The 25,131-nt window shown below is 36.2% G+C and overlaps 4 protein-coding genes across 26 annotated transcripts; 1 reads left to right on the top strand and 3 right to left on the bottom strand.

The window, feature by feature from the left end:
- Positions 1 to 1,145: 1,145 nt before the first annotated feature.
- Positions 1,146 to 5,286, bottom strand: LOC129566974 (uncharacterized). The gene is made up of 9 exons (XM_055443423.1): positions 5,235 to 5,286; positions 3,748 to 4,068; positions 3,486 to 3,524; positions 2,839 to 2,904; positions 2,668 to 2,700; positions 2,501 to 2,545; positions 2,283 to 2,327; positions 1,827 to 2,209; positions 1,146 to 1,745 (listed from the first exon to the last, which is right to left on the bottom strand). Exons 1-9 carry the CDS (start codon positions 5,284 to 5,286, stop codon positions 1,404 to 1,406), a joined length of 1,326 nt encoding a protein of 441 aa, XP_055299398.1. The 3' UTR covers positions 1,146 to 1,403.
- Positions 5,287 to 5,985: 699 nt separating this feature from the next.
- LOC129566858 (uncharacterized) lies at positions 5,986 to 7,862 on the bottom strand. Its single transcript, XM_055443151.1, has 6 exons — positions 7,661 to 7,862; positions 7,508 to 7,591; positions 7,395 to 7,436; positions 7,280 to 7,327; positions 6,845 to 7,218; positions 5,986 to 6,763 (listed from the first exon to the last, which is right to left on the bottom strand). The coding sequence occupies exons 1-6, from the start codon at positions 7,713 to 7,715 to the stop codon at positions 6,416 to 6,418; spliced, it is 951 nt and encodes a 316-aa protein (XP_055299126.1). The 5' UTR covers positions 7,716 to 7,862; the 3' UTR covers positions 5,986 to 6,415.
- On the bottom strand, positions 7,790 to 8,391 carry LOC129566973 (uncharacterized). Its single transcript, XM_055443422.1, has 4 exons — positions 8,250 to 8,391; positions 8,011 to 8,187; positions 7,886 to 7,941; positions 7,790 to 7,837 (listed from the first exon to the last, which is right to left on the bottom strand). Exons 1-4 carry the CDS (start codon positions 8,299 to 8,301, stop codon positions 7,790 to 7,792), a joined length of 333 nt encoding a protein of 110 aa, XP_055299397.1. The 5' UTR covers positions 8,302 to 8,391.
- Positions 8,392 to 10,730: 2,339 nt separating this feature from the next.
- On the top strand, positions 10,731 to 23,239 carry LOC129566850 (nipped-B protein). Of its 23 annotated transcripts, none has more exons than XM_055443127.1 (21): positions 10,731 to 11,441; positions 12,344 to 12,429; positions 12,535 to 12,703; positions 12,831 to 12,970; positions 13,377 to 13,600; positions 13,755 to 13,838; positions 14,029 to 14,148; positions 14,406 to 14,767; positions 14,862 to 15,316; positions 15,484 to 15,636; positions 15,735 to 15,913; positions 16,181 to 16,636; positions 16,729 to 17,382; positions 17,462 to 18,406; positions 18,478 to 18,570; positions 18,753 to 19,234; positions 19,371 to 20,533; positions 20,695 to 20,863; positions 21,053 to 21,230; positions 21,353 to 21,571; positions 21,878 to 23,239. In XM_055443127.1, the coding sequence occupies exons 2-21, from the start codon at positions 12,363 to 12,365 to the stop codon at positions 22,082 to 22,084; spliced, it is 6,519 nt and encodes a 2,172-aa protein (XP_055299102.1). In that variant the 5' UTR covers positions 10,731 to 11,441; positions 12,344 to 12,362; the 3' UTR covers positions 22,085 to 23,239. The 23 variants fall into 23 exon arrangements, with proteins under 23 accessions (XP_055299102.1, XP_055299120.1, XP_055299101.1 ...); XM_055443145.1 differs by having other exon boundaries at positions 10,739 to 11,441; positions 13,464 to 13,600; XM_055443126.1 differs by having other exon boundaries at positions 10,739 to 11,474.
- Positions 23,240 to 25,131: the final 1,892 nt, after the last annotated feature.

Raw genomic sequence — 25,131 nt, 5'->3', positions numbered from 1 at the left:
TCTGTTGCTCTTCACTACTGCTTAGCGATGCGTTCACTGCAAAGCATGAACGTTCATGCGTGAACAAGTGAAGAGCAACAGACTTCGTTCACCGCAAAGCGAGCGCATCACATTTATCGCATAAATCTATCGCATGAATTTATTCAGCGTGATGGATTTAGCGCATAACAAAGCCTAGGCGACGACACAAAAATGTCTCTTTTGAAATTAAATCTGATGCGCATATTTTTGCACGTTTAAGAGAAGAAAAATTCAACCAAAACCATTTATTATATGAACAACAACACACACACAAAAAAAAATTAGCATAAATTTTTACATTTTTGCCGCATTCCAAAAATAAGCACACAAATCACACATGCATTTTTTTTCAAAAAAAAAAAAACTTAAACTTTAATTCAAGCAAATTGTGGCATAAGGCAAAAACATCTATTATTTAATTATAGTGAAATATTCATTCTCAAACAAAAAAAAAAACATTGATGAATGGTATATAATGGTGAGGGAAAATTAATTGTGACATGTGAATTTGAAACCAAATTGAAAACTCACTCACAATCAAATGAAAAAAAAAAGAAAATGTATGAATGCAGAAAGAAATTTAAAAAATTTAATTATAAATGAATCAGTTTGTAAAATAAATAAAACCAACAATATATATTCAAGATTTACTGGTTTGGATGCTTCTTTTTCTGAGTTGGATGTTGTTCTTCTGGGCTAACGTGAATCGTGGATAAAGGTAAGCATTTAGATTCAATGTTTCTAATGGCAACTTCTTCCCATTTCAGGTATCATTTTCTTAACTCAATAAGCATTTTGCTCCTAAGCACATTTAATTCCATGCCACAGAATGACAATTTTTTTCTTGGAAAATAATCAACCGGTTTTGGAAACGATCGGAAACTATCGATCGATTTTGGAAATGAAGTTTTTAATAACGGAAAAAAACGAGAATAAAAGACAAATGTGTGTTAAAATGTTCAGTTCTCAAATGAATTATCTGGAGTTCAACTCGTTATCAAGCGATTTAAAGCGGCCAAAAAATTCAAATTCCAAACGACTGACCTACGAAAGATTTTCCATCGAACATGAATAGCTAACGAATACAGAGAAAACAAACCAGAATGAAACACTTTGATTTTAGAATGCGCTTAATAGTTACTTTTATTGAAATAATTCCAATTAAAATTCTAATATGAAGATGAAAGTGCAGAAAAAAGGGGAAAAAATAGAAAGAAAAAGAAAAATTGAAAACGAAGAATTGAAAATTAAAATAGATAGGATAAATAAAATAAATATATAAATAAAGTGTGAAATTGAACGAAGCGAAGAGTTATCAGTGTGCGTATGTAGTGTGGTCGAGAAATGCGGAAAGTCATGCAGACATGTATCGAGTGAAGAATTCAACCGGTTAAGCTTGTAACTGATGAAGTGAACTGTGTAGAAACGTAGGCGAAAGTAGCTGCTGCACCATTAAATAATATATTTATGACTGGTATTAAGTTGCACACAGCTCCGATCCTAGTTAATATTGCGAGGATTTCAAGAGCGTTAGTCACAACTCCACCGATACAGGTGAGTGCGGTGCTGACTGGATCAAGTATATTCTTGCCTACACTGGCCAAAAGTTGGCCAAGAAGCATTAAGAGTTTAGGTACACCAACGTTGAGGAACTTGGTTAGACATTGCATCTCAGACGTTACAATTGAAATTAAAGGTATTTCTCCCAAAATTCCTGGAAAATTCTGAAAAGACAACAACAACAACAAAAATTAGTAATTTCACAAAACTCCATACAGTATGTTTAGAAATAGATTTACACATACCACGAGTAAAAAGACCAAATCCAAAATATCATCTGCTAGATTTCGCAACAAATGATTTATGATAGAACTAATTGCAAAGAGAATTTGACATGTATTGGAGGTTATTGTGCGTACACCAGCCATAATCGCGTCGACTGCATTAGTAATACAGTTCACAATTTCAGCAACAGCATAACCAAGCGCAGTAATCACACTTAAACCGAGAACTTCAAATAGTCCCAAAGCGTTCGATTGCAAAACAGTTCCCAAGGAATTCAACGAATTTGCCAAGCTTGCAAATAATGGCGTCAAACTTAGAACAGTTGTACAAGTCACAAAGGTGAATGCCTTCGTAGCATTCCTTACTAAGCATTCAAGTTCTTGGACATCAAAAACAAGGGTACCTAGACAAAATGACAACAACATTCATGATTTCTTTCCAATATATGTAGATTATTCTTATATGGTTCTTCTTACCGGTTAATTGACTGAAGTCTTGGCCAAGTATTGCTTGAACAGTGTCTGTTAAGATGAAATAAAGAAAATAGCGTTACTCAGATTATATGAGTGATCTTTTACATAGGAAGTGGTTTTTAAACAAATCATTTCCCAAGCTGAGTCAAATGAACGGATTCAACATGTTTTGAATTCAATATGACCAGCTAAAAATCGCATGAAATAGCTTTGAATCTTACCTAAGGCTTCTTCCAGTATAATATCAGTTAAACCACAGGAGATACCTAAAATAAAGAATTCACAATGTCATTCTCATGTTGAGGTACAACATAATTTTTGTTTTCAGAGAGTTGTTGTAAACATCGATTCATATAACTTATTATTCACATGTTATTTGCATACTTACTTGAGAGTAGTGCTTTCACAGCGGCAACAACACCTGTAAAAATTAAATTGCTTTTTACTTGATGAATGTAGCAAATGCAGATATGATTAGCTTAGGTAGGGACATTCATATTTACCGATAGTGAGAGGGAGGGAGAGATAAAGAGAGAAATGATAATTGAATGATACGTACCTGAAACCACAGCATTTACTGTACTTGCAGTTGCAGTAACAACATTTCCTAGAGTTTTTGGTAGGCCTGCGATAAAGTATTCAGAAAAGAAATGGAGTAAATGCCTAGGGGATTCATGCCAAATTTTATTTAGCAAAATCTATTTGTATTATTTAAATCATGTAAAATTCACGCTAGATTTCAAATATTTTGTATTATTTCCCGAATGCGTTGTTATTGTTCATATTCACCTTGAACAATATGTTCTGGAAGTGGGTTTTGGTGGATCTTCAGGATGGATCAGACTGGGTTTGACAATGCCCTGGCCCATCCTGAGGATCCACTTCCAGAACCAGGAGCGGTTTTGAACAATCCACAGGATCCACCAAAACCCATTTCCAGAATTTTTGAAGCGATAATGACGTCAACAGATTGGACATGGTTCTGCTGACAGTCGGTTTATTGAACAAAATTGAGCAAAATTGAAATTATGCATACATATCTGTTTAATATGTTGAAACATAAACCAATTCATATTATTTGTTCATATTTTAAATATGGAAATTGGCGTGAGTCCCCTAGGTAAATGCATCTAATTTTTAAGTCTACCGAAAATGCTGAAAGTTTTTCAAATTCAAGAAAACTGACAAGAATCCGATTGTACATACCACCTATGAGTCCACCTACGAGTCCACCTCCACTTCCACCTGAAAACGTTAGAAAAACAGGGGTTATATATCATAGCATATCCACGACGCAAGTCATTGTATAAGTGGCGTGTGTTGATGCGCACAGCTACATCGACTACAGACAAACTCTGCGCTCTCTGTTTGTACGTAATCGATGTAGCTGTACGCATCAACACACGCCACTTATACAGTGACTTGCGTCGTCGATATGCTCGTATTCGTTTCAACTAATGTAACTTACCTGCTGTTTGGGTGGTTTGGCCTAAATTCAAAGCACTTGTCAATCCATTCAAAGGAGTGCCAACAGTAGTGGTCAATTCGTTAACCAATCCTGAAACAGGGTTAGAACTACCTGCGCCCAAAAGGCCAGTAACAGCGCTAAGTGGAGAACCACTTCCTCCCAGGAGACTAAGTGGAGAGCTACCGGCCGTATTGCCAAGACTGGAAGTCAACCCACTCAAGGTAGTGCTCAACCCTGCAACAGGGCTAGAACCACCAGTTAGTGTCCCCGTCAATCCACTCAAAGATTTCAATAGACCTGTTGCTGTGCTCGTCAAACCAGCTAAGCGAAAAAAAAATAAAATTATAGCCAAAGTAACATTTAAATGATAAAGTAGAATCTTACTGAGTTGGCCATTCGCAAGAACCTAATATGATATACAATTGAAAATAAAATGTGTGTCAAAGCTCTGAGAAAGATAAATTGCCAATTCTTCAAAGAGAATGAGAAAAAATTGAAACAAAACTTACAATTGAAGATAACAAAGTAATAATGATGAGCTTCATATTGAAAACAAACTTTTTCAAAAAATTTACTTCAAAAAAAAAAACGCTTATTCACTTTGAGCTGTTGCTATGGTTAAGCTAACTCAATTTTTGATGATTCTGAACACTTTTCCCCACGGTATATATGCTTGATTTTTCCCTGCCAAAAGAATGATAAAAAAAATCGAAACATGGTTAGCATATGGTTCACTCTGTTTAAAGGGACAACATTTAATTGTTTGCATGGAATACTCTGTTGATTTTTCCAACAGTATTTGCACATTTTTTGATTGTTGAACAAAAAACGAACAAAAACAACGTTGGTTGAAATGAAGGTGCGTCGAATTTTGCGATTATTTGGTTGTTGTTGATTTTGGACTTGTCTAGGTGAATTGTCACTCATAGCCAACTGTTTATACACATAATATGCGACTAACATTCCAACAGCGGACGATATATCATTTACAATATTTCCTTTTTTTCCATTTCGAAAAATCATTCACCTGTGCCGCCACCATGCAAAAATGCTCATTCGATAAAGAGAATCGAGTGTAAACATTGCAGCACTACAAACAATACAAAAACAACATGCTTATTTGCTCGACTTTAAACTGCGCAGTGTGCATTACAATTCCTTCGTAGGTGGAATATGCGAAATGGCAAAAATGCCTTTATTTCCAGCAAAAAAAGGAATGATCGAGAGAACAAGTGGCTGTATCCGACGTGTATGTTATACATTGGGGGATGTTTATTCAAATAATCGTTAAAAACCTTTACAATTGAAACAGGATTGCTCTCGCTGAGCGAAGCATGGCCTACGTGACTTCGACAAGGTGCGCGACATCGAATTATTTGCATATTGCAACTATTTTATTTTTCTCATTTCTTCTTGATCATTTTTTCAACCTGTTTATTTTATGTGTCGATCATTTTTACTTTAATTTCTTCCGAAAAGTCACGTACGCCACAAAAGTGCTTTGACACATTGTTTCTCCGATCTTGATAATGATCTCATTGACTAAATACCGCCAAAATATTGTTTTTTCTTCATCATCGAATGAATGAATACTCGTTTTAATCTAGAGATTTTGCGATCATTTCGAATATACACTCGTTCAAAGCTTTTTGTCTTTGTGCTGTATCTTCAGCATTTTTATCTTTTAAACATTATGATTATATGATAATGAATGCTCGATACGTAGAATGATATCATCTTTTCTATTAGTTCCCATATACCGGTTCTGCTTTCCCTTTTCATCCTCTCTTCGTTTGTAACATTCCGATATTATCTTTTCCTCTCCTATCATTGCCTATGATTTAAAGAAAAACGAAGAAAATGTCGCACCCAAGTTCGGTATGCGGTTTTTCATAAGCATAAATCGAATATTACAATTCTGAATAGTACTTTGTGATGCGATCGAAATTAAAAACGCAATCCACACGTAATAGAACGAAATTAACGCATTCGGCTTAATTTTGTATTTTATGTCTTTGGCATGTTCAGCCTAAAATACATAATCATGCACTTAGAATGAAAAGTACTTAGTCATCGGAATAACAAACTGCACATGCAGTCTCAACATTGTTCACTACAATGTATTCGCTTTGAGAGAGAGAGAGAGAGAGAGAGAGAGAGAGAGGTCATTTTATTTTCATAGCATTCGATTGAGTTGATGCATTTCAAATTTTTATTTTTGATAAATTGAAAAAATGGTTTTTATTGCTGTTGAAAAAAGTATTTATTTTGAAGAAGAAAAATCGAAATAAAAAGAAAAACAGCAAATCGTTTATAAAAGTGAAATATGCATGTAAAATATGTGTGTTAGCAATTGTGCAAAGAACTGGGCTATTGATTGAATTTAATACTTAAATCTAATGGTAATAATGACACAAATACTGCAAATACGAAGTGGCATCTCTTTATGTATTGAAGTTGTTCGAGTTCGGATCATTTGAAAGTGTTGAATTTGAGCTCAGGCAACGAATGATTGTCACAATACAAGAGATAACCACAAATATTTGTGCCATTTGTGATGCATCTTAAATGTCTAGATGGAAAAAAAAATAAGTAAAAAAAAATGGTTGAAGCTGCGAATGGTCATCATCAAATGGGAAGCTCTTGAAACATCCTCGAATGCGTTGGATTACATTATGGTTAAGAAGTTCGGTGATCCAGCATTCAAAAGACAGATCAAGCTGGGTAGGAGGTTGTTGATCAACGAACAAATTAGATTGAACGGTGTTGGCAATATGGCAAGCGGTCCAAGTAATCCGAGAATTGGCCCAGTTACATTGTCCAAAAGGCAACCGAGACTCGCCGAAATGCATTCGAATAGATCATCCACAATCGCGGCAACTGAATTTTGCCTCAAAATTTGGGCCACATCCTGGAGTGAAAATGATACACCACCCTGAAGTACTACCAATGCACAGGAGATTGAGCTTCCAAGAATTTGGATTATCCGTTGTAATAGATTTGATGGTGGATTCGCCTGTCATTTTCAAAGAAAGTTTTTTTGTGATTATTGTACGTTTGAATGCGTTCAAACAAAGGATATTCGAATTCAACATACGAATAGACAAGAAATCGACTGCACACCGTATAAAACAGAGTTTATAGCCAGTGACAAACCAGTTGTCGCGTGAGATACAGCGTTGCACAGTCCAGTTGTAATTCTTTGAGTCTTTAGAAGCCTAGCCAATGTTTTTACAATACATTCTACCACTTCAAGGATAGAAAGGTACAGTCTAAAATTTGTCAATACGATTGTCAGCAGAATGCCTTCTAAATCGTCACACAAATCTTCAATATTGCTTAATACTTCTGCCAACGTGCACAGTAAACTACCAATTGCTTGGAATGCATCGCAATTTCGAAAGCCGCCGAGAATGTTAATGATCCGATTAACTGTGGCTATCAAATCACGGATGATATTACCGAGCTGATCTGTAGATAAGAAAAAAATGTATTGACCTAATGCTTTTATTACGATTTCAACAACTTATACTTCCTGATCCGCCCGTGGCACATCCTCCAAGTAAGTTATTGAGTAAATCTGTGAGAAAAACAAAAAAATATTAAATAGAAGATATTCATCGGAATGGTTGCGCACATAGACTTACCGAACACAGTTTGAAGAATTCCTCCATCGACACAGCCGCCGCCTTAAAATAAGAAATAGAATGTTTGAAAATCGTTCAAGATCGATAATATATTTGAAACAAAAGTGCCTTACCTAATAAATTACCGACTGTACCGAGTAATGAGCTTACTATATCTGTAGAAGCACCTTTTGATCCAGTATCACCTTTTGATCCACCTGTGTTGTGAGACATAAGTTTATCAATTAAACAGCGTTCTCTGTGATGCAATACACAAAATATATCACCTTTGAGGATACCAGTAACTCCATCCAGTCCAACTCCTTTCAATATACCTGTCATGCTATCCAAGGGCACTACGCCACCTTTTGCGAGACCAGTCACAGCGTCCAGTGGAGAGCCACCAGCACCTCCGCCTAAGACACCTCCAACAATGTTAGTGACTGCATCCAAAGGTCCAGCACCTGCATAAAAATATTAGATTGTGTTATAATAAAAACATTCAATCATACAATCATTCGCTTATCAAATGCACTGCTAATTGATCCAGTATCACCTTTTGATCCACCTGTATTGTGAGAAATAAGTTTATCAATTAAACAGCGTTCTCTGTGATGCAATACACGAAATATATCACCTTTGAGGATACCAGTAACTTCGTCCAGTCCAACTCCTTTCATTATACCTGTCATGCTATCCAGGGGAGCTACGCCACCTTTTGCGAGACTAGTCACAGCGTCCAGTGGAGAGCCACCAGCACCTCCGCCTAAGACACCTCCAACAATATTAGTGACTGCATCCAAAGGTCCAGCACCTGCATAAAAATATTAGATTGTGTTATAATAAAAACATTCAATCATACAATCATTCGCTTACCAAATGCACTGCTAATCGAACACGCTAAAGCGATAAGAATTGAAACTTTCATAATGCTTAAATGACTTTCTCTTTTACACTAGAGTGAAATCGCTTTTAATTCTTCTACACAAGAAGTTTTGCTTTTGAAATTTACTTGTAATCAAGCTAGCTCAATTTGATTTTCCTGTGCTAATCTCCACCCATTATATACAGTTATTTTCAAAAGATATTATTGCAAAGAGTCGAGCCAAAAATCCCTGAAAATCGAAACTTCACACATTTCTCTACTTCATTGCGATAAATAAGTTTCATAGTTTTCATTTTGCTTCAAGTTTTTTTCACTCCCTTTGCATGTTATTTTTAAAATCGTTTTCAATGGGTTGTTGAACACGGTTGTTATTTGGAACAATTCGAACAAAGGAATGGGGTAAATTAAACAAAAGGGTCAATGAATTTGATATATTAAATATTATAATTCGAATTAATGTCGAATTCCATTTTTTATTCTTGGAAATTCGATTATTTTCTGAGGATTAAAAATAAAACATGATTGCATGGCGATACTGGGGGAATTCGATCAACTTAATGTCATTGAAATTTGTACTCGACAAGTGAAAACCATGCATTTATTTGTAAACAGCCAATATCGGTCAATATTAAGTTTCTCATAATTGTGCCGTATTACAATTCTTGGAATTGAAATAGGCCGTAAAATAGCCAAATAAAATGTGAAATGAGGCAATTTACAAAAATAGCCAATAACAAGCTCAACCGATCGAATAAGTTTAATTAAATATTTCAACAGACGAGTACGCGTAAAATTATCAGAAGCACGTAGCTTAAGTAAAGTGCGTTCTCTCTCATTTTTGTCCTTTTTTTCTAAATATATGATGAACCTATATCACCTCATGATGGAGTTTTTTCAACTAAATAACTCACTTGTCATTTAATGTCGTATCAATTTCTCCCAATATTTAATATGGATTCATAATTTTTTAGATATAATTTCATTGTAATTTTTGAATATATTCTTTTGGATCATAATGCACAACTTACTCTTTTCTACAAATAATCATACCAATACCAAACAATGGAAGTATACATTATGAAGTCATGAATAGCTCAATAAATCAAGATAGAAATATTCAAATTACACATTATATTATTATGTAATATAAATGTGCGAAAGAAACGAATATATATACGCGGTTGAAAGTTAGATTTTCTTTTCAAAAAGAAATAACCATTGAAAATCCGTTTACATAAAAAATTGACCCCGATTTTCCATTGTAATTTTCGAGCTATGATCAGTTGAATTGATCTCGCAAGACTTATTCCGTTTCATATTGATATCAAAAAAAAAGTCTCCGCAAATAAGGGTTATATTCATATTTTTTCAAGTGTGATGAGCAAACATATTATCTTGAAGCGTGAGAGAAAAAAGACGAAACGATAAAAAACGATCAGTTCAACGATTTTTGTGCTTATGTACATAGTCATTTTTTGTATACTGAAAAAGATTTCACCTGTTAATAGGTTTTCCTTGTATAATCATTATCACGTATCATCATTTGCTTGAAATCATCGACTGAAAAAAAAAATTATGGTTGTTTTATTCTAATCGCATCGTGTGCAATTGATTAGTAAACAGTTGTTGGCATGAAAAATTTCCTGTTTCGAATTTTCGAGTGACCGCAAATTCCAAGTAGACAGAACAGCGCTCTGTGCATCGTTGTTCGCAATAATTCCAAATGGATTCATCCATTTCGATGCCGCTTGCATTTTTCGTCGTTTTATCAAGTGATTGAATTTGAGATCATCTCGACGAGTTGTGAACCGAAGAAAACGTATTGGAACAAAATAGAAAAGATGCGGAAAAAGAAAAGAAAAAGCGATACCGACTTTGCACTTCGATTTTTTTTTCTTCCAAAATTCGATAAATTGATGGAAATATACTTCGATTTTAGCAAATAGCCATAGATTCATTTAAAGGTTATCGTGGCCTTTCCACAGCTTACCATCATGCACAAACAGACCTACGATCTCTTCCATTCGAAATTTGAGTGAAATCGATGAAGGCGTAGAGGAGAATGGCTATGGAAGTTGTTAGTGGAATTCAGAACATAAAACGCATAAAAATAACACGAAATTCCCTCTTTTTTTACATACACCATCTGTTGGCAGTAGTCTGCGTTCACATGGACAACTGATGTACGAAGGGATATTTCTTCACTGTTCCACCAAATATGAATCGACTGCTAATTTCTCAATTTAAATTGAACGCTTAGAAGCGGCAAAACGATTGGCTGTAAAACACAAATTCTTCAGTTAATCGAAAACATAAACATTTAATTCGAAACGACTTTGTGTTATCTTTGTGTACGATTTAAACATTCAAATGTAACCTGCATGCAGTGTGACCAACCGAGTGGTGAAAAAGCGAACTAAAAATATCCCAGTTGTGTGAAAGGCAACAACAAAACAAAAACAACCAGATCAAATGCCAAATATAGGTTTGTTTCACTCCGTTGCATGTGCCCAGACACGAATGCAACGCATATAGCTGTCTCACGCAAATGAGCTTGTTCCGTACTTTCTTTCTCGCTTCGTAAAAGTCAAACGAAGAAAGAGGAAAAAAACTCGCAGAGTGAATCCAAACATTCGTCGCCATTACATTTTCAGTCATAATAACGGAGCAGAAGAAAGACATAAGACGAGTAAATCATTGTGTATTGCCTGAAAATAATAGAAATAAATAAAATTAGCTCGTTTCACTTCGTAACATCGAACATCATTGTTATCCCTCCGCATAAATAGTTTCAATAGAGAAAAAAATAAATTCGAAAGAAATAATCAACTACCTAGTGTATAAAGAGAAAAATAAAAATTGTGTGTATACGAAAGAAAAGGGAGAGAAAAATCGAACGAAAATAAAATAAATAAAAAAAATGTTGCAATTGCATCGGAACAAATGTGAATGAAACAGAGAAAAATAATAAAAAGAATCGGTTTCGGTATTTCTGTGTGTGATTTTCATTATTTTTTTTTCTTTCATTCGTTCTTCCGTTCATTTCGTATTTTCTGTTGGTGAATTTTTTTCAATTTGGAGTGCGACAAATTCAATTGGTGATTATACAGAGGCGAAAATAATGTTTGATACGATTGCAATCTGTGCGATATCCACAACGAAGAAATATTTTTTTGAAAATTGTACGGCAAGCAAATTACATTTCAATCCAAAAGGTAGACGTTTTGCCCAATGCATGTGTGTGTATGAGTCCATTTAAATGATGAGCATGAGAGAGTGAGCGAATAAACGAAAAAAAAAAAATGTTATTTTGTTCTCGATTCTGGACACAAAAATCTCTGACCCAATGTTGCGAATTGTGTGTGTGTGTTTTTTTTTTTTCACTTTATTCTCCACTCCTTTCTCGTGTTGATTGTAAAAGTTGATTGCATTTCACGTAGCATTCACACCGATACAGTTTGCGTGTGCATTTGTGTGAGTGTGAAAGAGTATATGGCTTTGCTTGTGCCCTCAACAGATTGACAGATGAAAGAGTGCGCATACTGTTTATTATTTAATGAAAGAAAATGCAAACACTTTTTTCTTTCTCTATCTCTCTCGTTCTGTTCCTCAATTCTTACACAATTTACACTGAATGCATTCATTTTCGCTGGAATGCCAGTGAAATTTTCGACGTTCAGTCAAACAACGACAGTCGATTTCTGTTGAAAAAAAAATTGTTTGTTTAAAAGTGTCAATTTCGGGAATAATCTAAATCGTTTGCTTTAAAGCGCCACCCCAGTGGCTTTCTCTACATCAGTGTTTCCAAGCAATGAAAACCATTCATGATATCAATTCGTCGAAATGTCCACTATCTTTAGTTCTAATTTCCTGAGAAAAATCATGTTTTTGAATTTGACTGATAAAGAAAAAAAATATGTTTCGAATGCTTTCAAAGACGCATGTGATTCATACATGTCGTTAAAGTTCACAGTTAAAGGGCAGATTTTCTTTATGCATGCACATCAAAAGAAAACACACTAAATGAACAAATGAAAGAAACAGTATTAACAGTTTCGTCGAATGTTTTTCATCCAATCCACAGAAACACATCACAGCCAAACATGAATGACCGTGAAATCCCGAGTGTACCAGTAACCACGCTAGCTGGTCTAGCAAGTGTGTCCGACTGTAAGTATTTTGTAATGTATGAAACCGAAGGGATTTTGCATCAAAATTTTTGGTTTTTCCTTAACCTTTTCGGTGTGTTCATTTGCAATTTTTGTCCATTTGCAGTGCTAAGCGAGCTTCCAATATCAGAATCATCGGTTGGTACGCCGTCAAAAAAGTCATTACTCTTTCATCCGCGTGTCGCTGAAGAGGCCAACCATTTGCTGTCTATGAAAGATGATGCACTAACACGCCAGCTAACTGCAGCACTCGAACAAACAAATGCAGATCACATGTAAGGCAGTGTGTCTTCAAAACACATCCACCGAATCTCACCGACACATTGAATGCCGTGACAAAAAAATAAATACCCAAAACAAAATCAATGAATAATTGATGTTGAATTTCATTATCTTTTCCAGCGAACTGAAGCCGCAATATGTGGAGCAACAACCTTCCGTAACGAATATGAATGAGTTGCCGCACCTGCTGCAGGCAATACTCCAGATCAAGCAAAATGTTTTCAAAACGGGCGGTCAGCAATATCAACATCAAAGACCACGTAAGTGTACAAATCACACTAACATTTTCAGTCCATGCTTTTTACTCGTTGTTTTTTTTCCAATCATTTTGATCTGTGCGTGCGTGCGTGCGTGTTATCCAAATTTTTATTTCTGAAAGTAACAAATGTGTGTGTGTGTGTGTCTGCTAATATCAGTTTCAATTTATATGTACATAAGATTTATGACAAACCAATATGTTATTTAACTGCCACATTCACTTTCTATCATATCTCTTTTTTTGCTTTTTTCTCTTTTTTTCATCTATCCTGGTTGGCCTTTTGTTTTGCTTATTATCGTCTAAAATCAAATAAAACCACAAAAAAAAACTACCACCAATATTCATCACGTATTTGTCTACCCGATCAAAATTTAAAAAAAAAACCATAAACAAATACCATTGAATAGCCACCCAAACTAATCACATGTATCAACATGCCCAAAATTTGAACTCAGCGCAAAATTCGATGCAACAAAATTCATTTTGTTCAGCAGGAAATCAAATGCAATGGAACCAACAACAGCAACAGCAACAGCAACAACAGCAATACTCGGCACAATTACAGTCATTCAATTCACAAAATCCAATGATGCACACACAACAACAGATGCAATATCAACAACAGCTACAGGTAAGGAAGGTGACCTTTCACCTTCACGAAGGCGGCATTTTCTCCTTCACGAAGGCGGAATTTTCTGTTTTACAAAGGTGGAATCTTCTCTCAATTTCGCTTTGAAAATCGATAGATTTTCTAATTCATATTCTTTTCAATGCCGCTCTAGCAGCAGCAGCAACAGCAGCAAATCTATAATTCACAAAATCAAATGATGAACTCCACGCAACACATGCAGTATACACAACAAATTCAGGTAAATGACAACGTCTCGCTTTATAGTATAAAGTTTATACATGCGACCAGTGTCAACGAATCAAGTCGATCCGATCAATATTGCAACCACACGAGTGGTCAAACCATAGCATTCAACTAGACTTAGAGGATGAGCATTGAGCATTGGATTCATTCTAATTTTTTTTTTCCATTTATTTCTGACGTTGCAGCAACAACAAATCACTCCGAATCAGATGCCACAGCCGATGGTTGTCAAGCAGGAGTACCCAAAACCAGAATATTCATACGGAAATATGGATCAACGGCCACAAGATGCCTATGGAGTGCAGGTAATGGCATATTCATGTTAGGCAATTGTAATCTAGAATTGAACATTCACAATGGCTTCCAAAGTCAGAGTCAAAGTCATTTCAACAAAAGGGAATTTTTGATTAAACTACAGCATAAAATCTTGATTTGTTTACGAAATTCAATTCATTTGCGAGGAGAGAAAAATACAAAATGTGGCATTGTTTCATGTATTGTGTCTTGAAAATTGTGTGTATCAAAACAAGAAAATAATAACAAATTGTTGACTTTCGTTTAGCAAAATATGTATGAGATGCCGCAACAGGTTATTCCATCGCAGCTGCACCAGCCGTATCAAGCGGCAGAACAGAGTCAGCAACAGCAACAACATCATCAACAACAACAACAACAACAACAATCGTACCAATCTGTTATACAAAATCAGACACAGCCTATTCAAAACGTCGCACATCACCAAACACCGCTTGGAATGCCGCAACAGCAGCAGCAACAGCAACAACCACTACCAACACAACAACAACAGCAGCAGACGCTCCAACAAGGTGCGAATCAAAATTCAGCATTCGATACATTTGATAGCATCAAATCGGCAGCTCCAGCGCAACAGTCACACGCGAACCGTTATGCAAACAACATCGGGTATGAAATCGTACCACGCTCATTTTTGGCGGTAGAAATGACGTGTTCGTGTTACAATTGTTTGACATTTTTCGTTTCAATTTTATGTGTATAGAGCGCAGAATCATAAACTCGGTGGTCGGCCACACAACAACGATTTCAATCAGCAATTGGGACTAGTAAAACCAGAGATGCATCAATCATACCAGCAGAGAACGAACAATCAACTGCAGGCCATCAATGAGATCCTGATGAAGAGTAAATCAGCACTCAACAACCTGCAGAAGAATCAAGAGCATATGAAGGTGTTCCCAGAAGATCCACCGCCACCGCCAAAACCGGCGCCGGGCCACTCATCAAACGATAAAAAATCGCTGAAAATCCAATTGAACCGACTGCATCCGGAGCATATCGAACAAATGGGCAAAAGTGTGTCGGAATTTGCGAAAAATTCACCGGAATCAGCAAAGAAACTGGGTGTGATCAAAGACGAAGTGGATCTCTTCTCACTCATGAAAGCCGATGAACGGAATCTGAAACGAAAACCGGCAGATAATGACGTTTGCCCGTGTAAGTTCAGCAGATTTTTTTGTGGTGTTTTTTTTTGAAGAAGAAGAACAATATTTTTCTGTGTTCAAGTCAGATATTTCAAGCAGCGAAACATTTTTGTGTTGAGTGAAACTGTTCATGTTTTGACTTATCATTTGTTTTATTCTTCCATTCTTTCCATTCCACAGTTTCACAGCCGAAGCTCAAGCGAATTTGCCAAGACAGTAGCCCGAAGGCCAATCACGAAGATGTGCACAAATCGCAAACCTACCAACAATTCGTTCGTAATATGGAAAATGAGATCGAACATTTGCAGGAAACGGAACATTTTTACAACAACGGTGAGTCAGCGGCTCAGTTACACTTCATTCATTTGCACTGTAATGTCAATGATCCGATTAATTGTGGTTATGTTTATCTGTTTTTTTTTTGCCTTCAGACGATGTTGATTACCACAACGATTGCATTTCGAAGAAAACACTCAATCAGCTATCGAGTGATGTGGCCAAACTGAAAGCAAAGGGTGTTGTTGACGCGCTCAACAAAAACAAATTGACGCTTTTGATTAATTTTGCCATGCGTAATGTGGATGTAGTGAAGAATCTATCAGCCGGTCCGGTGAGTGCTCGATTTTTTTGCTTGTCCTTTTGGATTTCTCTTTGTTTTCAATAATATTTTTGTTCATCTCATGACCGTAATTACACTTCAATCAAACGCTTGATTATTGTTTCATTTGTTTTCGATCACTCACAATTTGAATTCAGTTGAAATTTAATGCGACCAATTCTTTTCAATTGTTTTTCCAATGCAGCATTGGACATTTTTAATGAGTCCATTTTATCAACACAAGAATCGATTATAATCAAATTCTTTGCTAAATTACAGGATATCGAAGACGATAGCGAGGAGCAAATTGATAAAATTTTGGATGCGGCCGAAGCATGTCTACTGGTTTGCAATTTGTACTCAACGACAAAAGATGTGAAATTTCTGCAAGAGGATAACATGGATAAAATTGTGAAATTCGCTCAATTGCAAATGCGTGAAACGATCTTTCCGACATTTGATCCGGTGTTCTCGTTGCGAAGCACCAAAAAACCGGATGGCCGTAAAAAGAACAAGAACCACAACGTAAACAATAATCATGGTGTAAATGTGTCGCGCAAAGTGCAACTGTTGTATAATAAATTGGTGGAGTTGACGCGCATTTTTGTCACATTATTTGACAAATGTACGTTCATCGACACGATCGTGCTGGCTGTGTCAACACTGGCCGTTGAACCGTTCTTCGTAGATAACATTGAAGCCATGCAATTCGCTTGTCTCGAACTGATTACAACGGTAAATGACAACGACACCGACACACACAGCGTGTGTGTGTGTATGCTAAACACATGTGCTAATCTCTTTTCTCATTCTTTTTTTTTGTGTAGATATTCCGCAAAGAGACCTATGTGAACTATCGAAATAGTATTTTGAATGATATTTTCGCATCGGTCGATCGTCTGCCGCAATCCAAACGCAATATGCGACCGTACAAACTGTCACATAATGGCGGGAGTATTCAGATGATAACCGCATTGGTGTTACAGCTGATTCAGAGTTCAACCGTGCTAGCGGATACGTTGTGTGACACGAGCAAATCACGGAAGAAGATTAACCAAGGCGATATGGATGCCAAATTCGATAAAGACGTCATTGTGAAGGAGAAACATGACATTGCATTGAGCATTGGCGGCAATTTCTTAACCACTTTCCTCGACAAATGCAAGTCACGATCGAGTGAAACCGATTTTCGGCCGCTGTTTGAGAATTTCATCACCGATCTACTGACCACAGTCAATCGACCGGAGTGGCCAGCTTCGGAGCTGCTGCTCAGTCTGTTGGGCACACTTTTAGTGAAGTATATGTCAGACAAAACGATGGATCAATCGATACGAGTGGTTTCGTTAGAATACCTTGGAATTGTGGCCGCACGGCTGCGAAAGGACACCGTCGAATCTCGATGTAAGGTCGATACAATGGATCAACTCATTAAATGCATCAAATTAGAACAAGAGAAGGAGAATGATTTGGACAATGATGAGGTGAGTGTTAACATTTAAATATAAAACGGTAAAATTTGAGTGAATTTTTAACGCAATTTCCCATCTCCATTCAATCCAGTGCAAAATCGTGGTCGATCCAGAGGAAGAACGTACTGAATTTCTTCAGCGCATTCTACTCGATTTTCTGGCTGTCAATGCACACGAAGACAATTTGGTGTACGATTACGCTCGGCATTTTTATCTGACGCAATGGTATCAGGATGCACAGCAGCGAAAGAAACGTGTTGCTCAAGGTGAAAAAGGATTTGCATCGCGTAAAAAGCAAACGAAGAAAAATCGCAAGTACCGAGACTCCGAATCATCGCTGGACGATGATAGCGATGATGATGATAATGTTAAAGAGATCAAACCCGGTGGCACCGATCAGGAACTCAATTTGGAAATCTTTCGATTGCTTGACAATCGCAAAAAGTATTTGCTGTCGAAAATCAGCTCATTCTCACCCAATAGCAATGTGCAAGACATAAAAACCTACATCGATTACAACAATGCTAATTTGATTGCACAGTATTTGGCTAGTAAACGACCGTTTTCGCAAAGTTTTGACATTTATTTGCAGAAAATTATTCTAGTGGTGCGTGAACCATCGATCGGTATTCGTACGAAAGCAATGAAATGTTTGGCCTTAATCGTTGAGGTGGATCCATCGATATTGACGCGAAAAGACATGCAAATCGGTGTAAGTCAAAAGTTTTTAGACACATCGATATCGGTGCGTGAAGCGGCCGTTGATCTGGTGGGCAAATATGTGCTTAACAGTCCAGAGTTGATTATTCAGTATTACGATATGTTGTCGAAACGAATACTCGATACGGGTGTCTCGGTCAGAAAACGGGTCATTAAAATTCTGCGCGACATTTGCATTGAATATCCAAATTTCACCAAAATACCAGAAATCTGCGTGAAAATGATTCGACGCGTCAATGACGAAGAGGGCATTCAGAAATTAGTCACCGAAGTTTTCATGCGAATGTGGTTTACACCGTGTGCGGACAATGACAAGGTAAATTAATGGCGAATTATTCGATTTCAAGGGAGCATTTCTAAAGATTTCTTTCATTTCTTCTAAAACAGGCATCGATTCAACGAAAAATCAACCAGATGATTGACGTTGTCAGCATGGCACATGACACTGGCCTTCAATGGCTCGATGGCCTTTTGACAAGCGTAAGTTTTGTTACTTTTTTGTTTGGATTTCGGTTTAAAGGATCGCAGCATTTCCATTCTTCGGTTTGAGTTTGATTTGATCTCTTTTTGTTCGACACAGTTTTTTAATTCATTTCCCTTTGTTTAACCAATTTATATTTGTACAATTTTGTTAACAAATTGTGTTCTCTCTCTGTGTGTAGATATTCACACCGAAGGAAGAAAAAGACATCGATCGAACGGCGAATGCGCCAAAGAAAGAGCCACCGAAAGAGGTAGTGAAAGCGTGTCAACAGATCGCCGACGGATTAGTGAATGAAATTTTAAAGTTTGAAGCGTCTGACAGTAATAAAGTGTTGAGTTGTGTGACAACATTACATTTGCTGGCCAAAGTACGACCAGCGTTGTTGATCAATCATGGCATCACATTGGAACCCTATCTGAATACGCTTGCAACAACTGCCAATGGTTTGAAGTTCATCAGTTGCATCGCAGAAATTCTGGAGCAAGTGGTACCACTGATGGAGCATCCGAGTGAATCGTTCTTAGTCGAACTTGAAACACATTTGATGGTGTTAGCATGCAGCCATAATCAAGCCGTAGTCAACAGTTGTCTGTCTTGTTTGGGCGCCGTTATCAATAAAATAACAAAAAACTATCGACTCATTCGAGATTGTTTCGTGAGGTAAGCAGGCATTTTTCTTCATTTTGTCCACATTATTCGAAATTTTCAATCGCAATCAATACTCTAAAAAGTTGACAAAATCCCTCGTTCCGAACTGAATTCTAATCAAGTGTTCTCATCTACATTCAATCCACAGATTCTACAAGCCAATCATCAACAGCCACAATCAATTGCAAAAGCATCCCAGCTATCCAATAGCAAACATTTATCGGCCGCAATTCCGTCGAGGTCTGTTCACAATCGGTTTGATAATGCGATTCTTCGATTTCAAGCAGCCGACTGTGTACGGTGAAGGTTTGGGTCCAGAAGAAGCCGGTCTGCCGTCGACCATTTGCAGCGACACATTCGAGCGTTTGTTCTATTTTTCGTCAGTGCCCAACCACAATGAGATTCGCCGCGAAGCGCTCGTTGCTCTTGGCCATTTTTGTATACAGAATTACGATTATTTAGTTGATACAAAACTGCGTAACTTGTACTGTGATATTCTGACATCGGAGACATACGATGTGAGCGTGAAAATTATTGTTCTACGCAATATTCAAATGTATTTAAATGATGCGGACATGTCGATGTCGATGAAAGACAAAGATTGGCAAACACAGTCGTTGGTCGAGAATCTGTCGGACATGAATGATGTGGCATCGGGCATGGCGTCACGAATCATTCAATTATATCTCAAGGAAATTCTGAGCAGCCTACTCCATCGCGATGTGAATGTTCGATCGAACGCAATCAAAGTGATTCAATTGGTGTTGCAACAAGGTTTGGTGCATCCAATGACCATTGTCCCATATTTGATATGTCTGAGCACCGATTCGGTGCGTGAAAATGCCCATCGAGCCGATCATCATTTGCAAGAGATCGACAAAGCGTATCCTGGTTTTGTACATATGAAATCACAGGCCGGCATTACGTTGTCATTTGAACTGCAAACGGTTATACAAAATAAGGAGAAAGAACGAAGCGCTGTCGTTCGAGGCTATTGTGTGCGAAACAAAGACGAACCACCAGCGGCACTGAATAGTTTTCTTTACTCATTGCTACGCACAACGAAACCTCAACGACGTGCTTTGATGCAGGGCATTGTCAAACAATTCGACGAACAAAAGACAACATTGCGACAAATGATCTATTTGGCCGATAATTTGGCGTATTTTCCATACACGATGCAAGACGAACCACTGTACATCATTCATCAAATCGATTTGCTGATAACCGTTGCCGGCACCAGTTTACTGCAGACATTCAAAGAAAATCTGAAACCAGTTCCAGGCCAGGAACAAAATGATCCCAACGCACGTAAGTTCATAATTATCTACTCTTAATTTGCGGATTTTTCATATTTTGAAATGCAGCACTTGACATGCTTGATGATCAACGTTCATTAGAATTGCACGCTAAATTGAACAAACAAAAAAAAATGGAATTTTAATGACATTTTCTTTAACTTTTTTTTTTAGCGAAAAACATTCTGGAAGATGATGACGATGATGAAGATATCGAGGCTTTGTTGCACCGACTGCCAGACAGCACAATCGAACTTCAGAAATGTATAACTGCCTCTCAAGGTTGCATTCTTCTGCTGATGTTGAAACAACATCTGAAAGACTTGTACAAAATCAACGATAAGTAAGTTATTTTACTCTGGTGACTTTTCTCTTCTTTTCATTGAAAAATCGCAAGAATCGCCAAACATCGCCCAGTTTATTCAGAAATAGACACAATTTTCCGATTTTTTTTCTTCCAATCAACATTGCATTTCATGTTGAAAATTATTTCAAATAAACCGTCTAACGAATAAAACGTTGCATCCTTTAGCAAAATCTCTCGATACACTCCATCGGAAAATGCCAAAGTGTACGAAAAAGCCGTTCACCGTGTTCCAGTGCCGAATTTCAATCCGAAACAGACGATTGACATCATAAACTCAGAGCGATCGCAAGACATTGAGTTGACAGAGGCTGAGAAGCAGCATTTGCTCCAACAATACCTCGATGTGAGTACCATTTATCAACCAATTTCATTGTTTTCATTGACCTGTAGGTCGCTCTGAATGAAAAATTGTTTTTATTTCCTTAACTCAATGCTTCATCTCTCATTTCCAAAAAAAAATGCCAGTTCAAGCAACTCATGTTGAAGATCGATAACGAGGGATCGGATGACGATTCAGACACAGCAATCAACAAATCAGCGACAACCACCCCGAAAAAGGTCGATCCAAATGAGTATGGTGGCAATGCGCATGCACAAGTTCAACAACCAACAATTCATCTAAACAATGTGAATAATGCAATAATAGGCAATGCTGGTCAAACTCCATTACAAGCTCTTCCTAAGGTATTGCCTAATATGAATAATCCATATTACACCTGATGCAAATGAAATGACAAAAACCAAAAATAATTTGCTAAATCAATTCGTTCAAACCAAACACTCTCCTTCCTTCTCTTCCCTAATTTATTTTTTTTGTTGATTCTTTGAATGTTTTCTCTGTTTTTCGTTCTCTCATCTGTGTATATATATATATCTCTCTCTCTCCTTTGGAATTTCTTCATATCCACACAACAATAACAACACTCACCAATACGCCAAAAAAAAATCAAACAAAAAAACAAAATCGATAATTTAATTCATTCCATGTAGAATATGATGAATAGCCATGGTTATCCGACACCAACGTTGGCCACAGCACCAAAATCGATGCCGATACGCAACACAATGCAAAAAACGCCAAAACGAAAGCAATCGCGTAAATCAGCATCGCGTGGTGGCAAACGAAGCAAGAAAAATCAATTTCGATCATCATCTGAAGACGATGCCAGTGATTACAGTGATGACGATTACGAATAGATCCCCAAGTAAAGGCGCACCAAATCAAATCAAACGAAAAACAAACACAGAAAGAACCCACAACGCATGTCTCTTACAATCAATCTAGTTGCTGAACATATTTCGCTTTCTTCCCGTATCAATCGTGAAATACTGAACTCTGTCTCTCCCTTTGGTTTGTGGCCAATCAATAGGCAATCCAAACAGAAAATATTGTACAAAAAAAGACAAGAAGGTTTAACTCTTTTTTTTTTCATTTCGAAATTGTTTTTCCGATTGGAAAATGCTTTGGTTCTTTTTTTCCGTTGTTTCTCTCGAAAGATTTGTTTATTTTCATTTTTGGATGCGCATTGGGCTATTTTTTTTTTCCTTTTTTTTGTAAACGAAACACAATATCAGACATCAGAATTTTTTTCATTTCTGTCACAGTTAAAGATGAGATTTCAAATTAAGAATTTGTATCAAATAGATTGAAGGAAACACCTTGTTGTAAATGTCCGTTTAGACTCAATCTGGATTGAATTGGATTGAAATAAGTAAAAAAGGACGCAGCTAAAAAAATGGTTTAAATTAAGTGTACTATATTTAACAAATGAATTGAAAAAAGTTCACCTTGAAAACGTAGCATTGAAAAAAAAACATCTGAAACACACTCACACACACATCCACATCTATTTATAATAGCAAGAAATGGGAGGAAAAATCAATGAATCATACACACAATCCATAAAATAGATATTATAAAATGAGCAAAAAAAAAAATTAGTTGGAATTATTTATTATTATTCATTGCAAAACAACAAGCTCTGAAAAATGTTAGCGATTAAGTTTAGAAAACGTGAGAAAAAAAAACATTTTTTTTTCCTCTTCGGAATCTATGAAAGAAACAAAAACACAAAATACAATTTAAGTCAATGGACAATGGCAAAGCATATAAGATGTTAGAGTGAAAAAAATCTACGACGACGATTAATTGAAATACAGACAAAAAAAATAAATAAATAATTTAAAATGGAAAATATATTGAAGATATATTTGAGTAAAAATTTAACGAAAAGTAATGAAATAAACAAAAAACAAAAAAATCCCTCGATAAATTTAGCGAATGTAGTAGATTTATTGTACGCAAATTTTTGAATATAATCAATTCTGTATTTTTGTGAGAGAAAACATTAAGCAAATGTGTATATTAATTGAAACAGAAGAAGAAGATACGACCGACCGAAATCGACAAATTCATTCAAACATCATCGACGACACATACAAATTGATGTACTAAAAACAAAATGAGATGTAAAGTTTAGAGTTTATATCATAACAAAAAATATGCCACAAACCTTAAATAACAATGTAATTAATTTGTGCCCGTTTTCAATTTTGTTTTTCTTGACTCTTTCTCTCTTCTTTTTCAAGACCAAGATTTGCATTTGATTTGTAGATCGTGTAATTTGTTACGTCTCTCAGTTTATTGATTCGGCTCTTTTTTTTTCGCACGTGTAAAGAGACAACAGTAAAAACAATTTGCTTAGTTTTACGAATGAATTGGCTGAAAAATGGAAATAAAGAAGACGAAATGATGAAAACCAAGTTAATTTCCCCATTCATTGGTCCCTTAGTCTAATCACATACACACACAAACACATCCCTTTTAAAGAATTTCTACGCATATTTGCAGAAATTTCTTCCAACTTTCTACATATTTTAAGAATTCCTTCTTCTCCCAACAATTTTTTTTCTGTAAAAAAATATTTGTAGCGTTTAAGAGTTTTTTTTTTAAACAGAAAAAGAACAATACTGACGAAATGATGAAGACGAAGGGAACATATAGAATTTAAATGGTATTTTTTTTTTGCTCTTGCGATTGAATAAGGAATCAGACAAAATGGAATTATGTGCTAATTCTTTATTTCGTTTGTGTGCTAGTAAAAAAGAATATTAAGAAAAAGTGAAACAAATGCAAATGATGAAAGAATATTACAGAATTTCTAATTGTTAGCAAGATCACGCGCGTACACAAACACTTGTATCATGTATTATTTTTAACTGAACTTTTTTGCTAATTTAAAAATAAAAAGAATGATGAAACATACATTGAAAATGGATTCAATCCGAAATGGGCTTCTTTTTCTCTCTTTTTTTCTGCCTCAATTTTACTCAAAAGAGGTTTTTGGCTACCAATCGACAATCGGTAAGAATACACCTAAAGTTTTTTTTTTGGTAAAATGCAAAACTACCAAGCATTTCGAGCATTTTTTTTTTGGTTCCAGTCATGGTGAGTTGCTACAACAAAATGGACTTCATGTAATTCTAAAGATGGCAAGAAAATTTACAATAAAATTCAGACAAAAAAATATAGAAACAGTGACTCATAATAAAAAAAAAAACACTGGTCGAATGCTGTGTATATACACGAATAAGTTGTATGTGGTTTAGCAAAATCATTACCATTTTTCATTTAATTTCATGCGTGTTTTTGCGGAGTTTCGTGTAATCATAAACTTAACGATGATTCAGTACATTAAGCAATTTGCTCATTTTGCGTGTTTTTAATTTTTATTGGAGTGGATGTGAATTTGGCTGTGCAATTTGCATGCATAATTCAAAGCAAAGCACTTGTGCAAATACGCACAGTCGAGAAATGAAGATGTTGTGAGTCGCTTGGCTGTGTTTTTTGTATTAAACAATGCATTCTTTGTCGCATCAGCTGTACGATAAATTTCAATTTCGGGATAATTTACATTGATTTCGATGAAGTATTTAAATTACAGAAATAATGTACACTTGGCTCTGGTTCAACTACATCAGCCAAATGGCACCACAGGACTTTATACATCCGGGGAAAAATGCTATAATTCATAAGTTTGTAGTGTCATTTCCGTTGTAAGCTTCGGTAAACTACTTTCACTTTATGTGCTTCGCACCTCTTGCACACATAGCATCGGGAGATATAACACATTCTCCTTTCCATCTTTATTATTATACTTAAGAGCGGCCATAAAGTTTTTCGCAAAACCCAAAACTACAATCATTGCAGTAAATACGGAATGAAATTTATGCGCTTAAGTTGA

This window comes from Sitodiplosis mosellana, unplaced genomic scaffold (genome assembly GCF_009176505.1).
Source record: "Sitodiplosis mosellana isolate CC-2019 unplaced genomic scaffold, AAFC_SMos_1.0 Smas_scaffold_5, whole genome shotgun sequence".
NCBI classification, from domain to species: domain Eukaryota; kingdom Metazoa; phylum Arthropoda; class Insecta; order Diptera; family Cecidomyiidae; genus Sitodiplosis; species Sitodiplosis mosellana.
Note: the sequence above shows the minus strand (reverse complement) of the source record. Positions and strands in the feature narration are given on the sequence as shown.

Coding starts and splice junctions, on each gene's coding strand:
- LOC129566973 (XM_055443422.1), bottom strand. CDS start 8,301: ATGAAAGTTTCAATTCTTATCGCTTTAGCGTGTTCGATTAGCAGTGCA. Junction 7,942..8,010: donor AGTTACTGGTATCCTCAAAG/GTGATATATTTC, acceptor CTCACAATACAG/GTGGATCAAAAGGTGATACT. Junction 7,838..7,885: donor CATTTGATAAGCGAATGATT/GTATGATTGAAT, acceptor ATTTTTATGCAG/GTGCTGGACCTTTGGATGCA.
- LOC129566858 (XM_055443151.1), bottom strand. CDS start 7,715: ATGACAGGTATATTGAAAGGAGTTGGACTGGATGGAGTTACTGGTATC. Junction 7,592..7,660: donor AGTTACTGGTATCCTCAAAG/GTGATATATTTT, acceptor CTCACAACACAG/GTGGATCAAAAGGTGATACT. Junction 7,437..7,507: donor TACAGTCGGTAATTTATTAG/GTAAGGCACTTT, acceptor TCTTATTTTAAG/GCGGCGGCTGTGTCGATGGA.
- LOC129566850 (XM_055443121.1), top strand. CDS start 12,363: ATGAATGACCGTGAAATCCCGAGTGTACCAGTAACCACGCTAGCTGGT. Junction 12,971..13,376: donor ATATCAACATCAAAGACCAC/GTAAGTGTACAA, acceptor ACCATTGAATAG/CCACCCAAACTAATCACATG. Junction 20,534..20,694: donor ACAAAATGATCCCAACGCAC/GTAAGTTCATAA, acceptor TTTTTTTTTTAG/CGAAAAACATTCTGGAAGAT.
- LOC129566974 (XM_055443423.1), bottom strand. CDS start 5,286: ATGAGATCATTATCAAGATCGGAGAAACAATGTGTCAAAGCACTTTTG. Junction 4,069..5,234: donor TGTCAAAGCACTTTTGTGGC/GTACGTGACTTT, acceptor TTTTTCGCTTAG/CTGGTTTGACGAGCACAGCA. Junction 3,525..3,747: donor CCAAACCACCCAAACAGCAG/GTAAGTTACATT, acceptor TAACGTTTTCAG/GTGGAAGTGGAGGTGGACTC.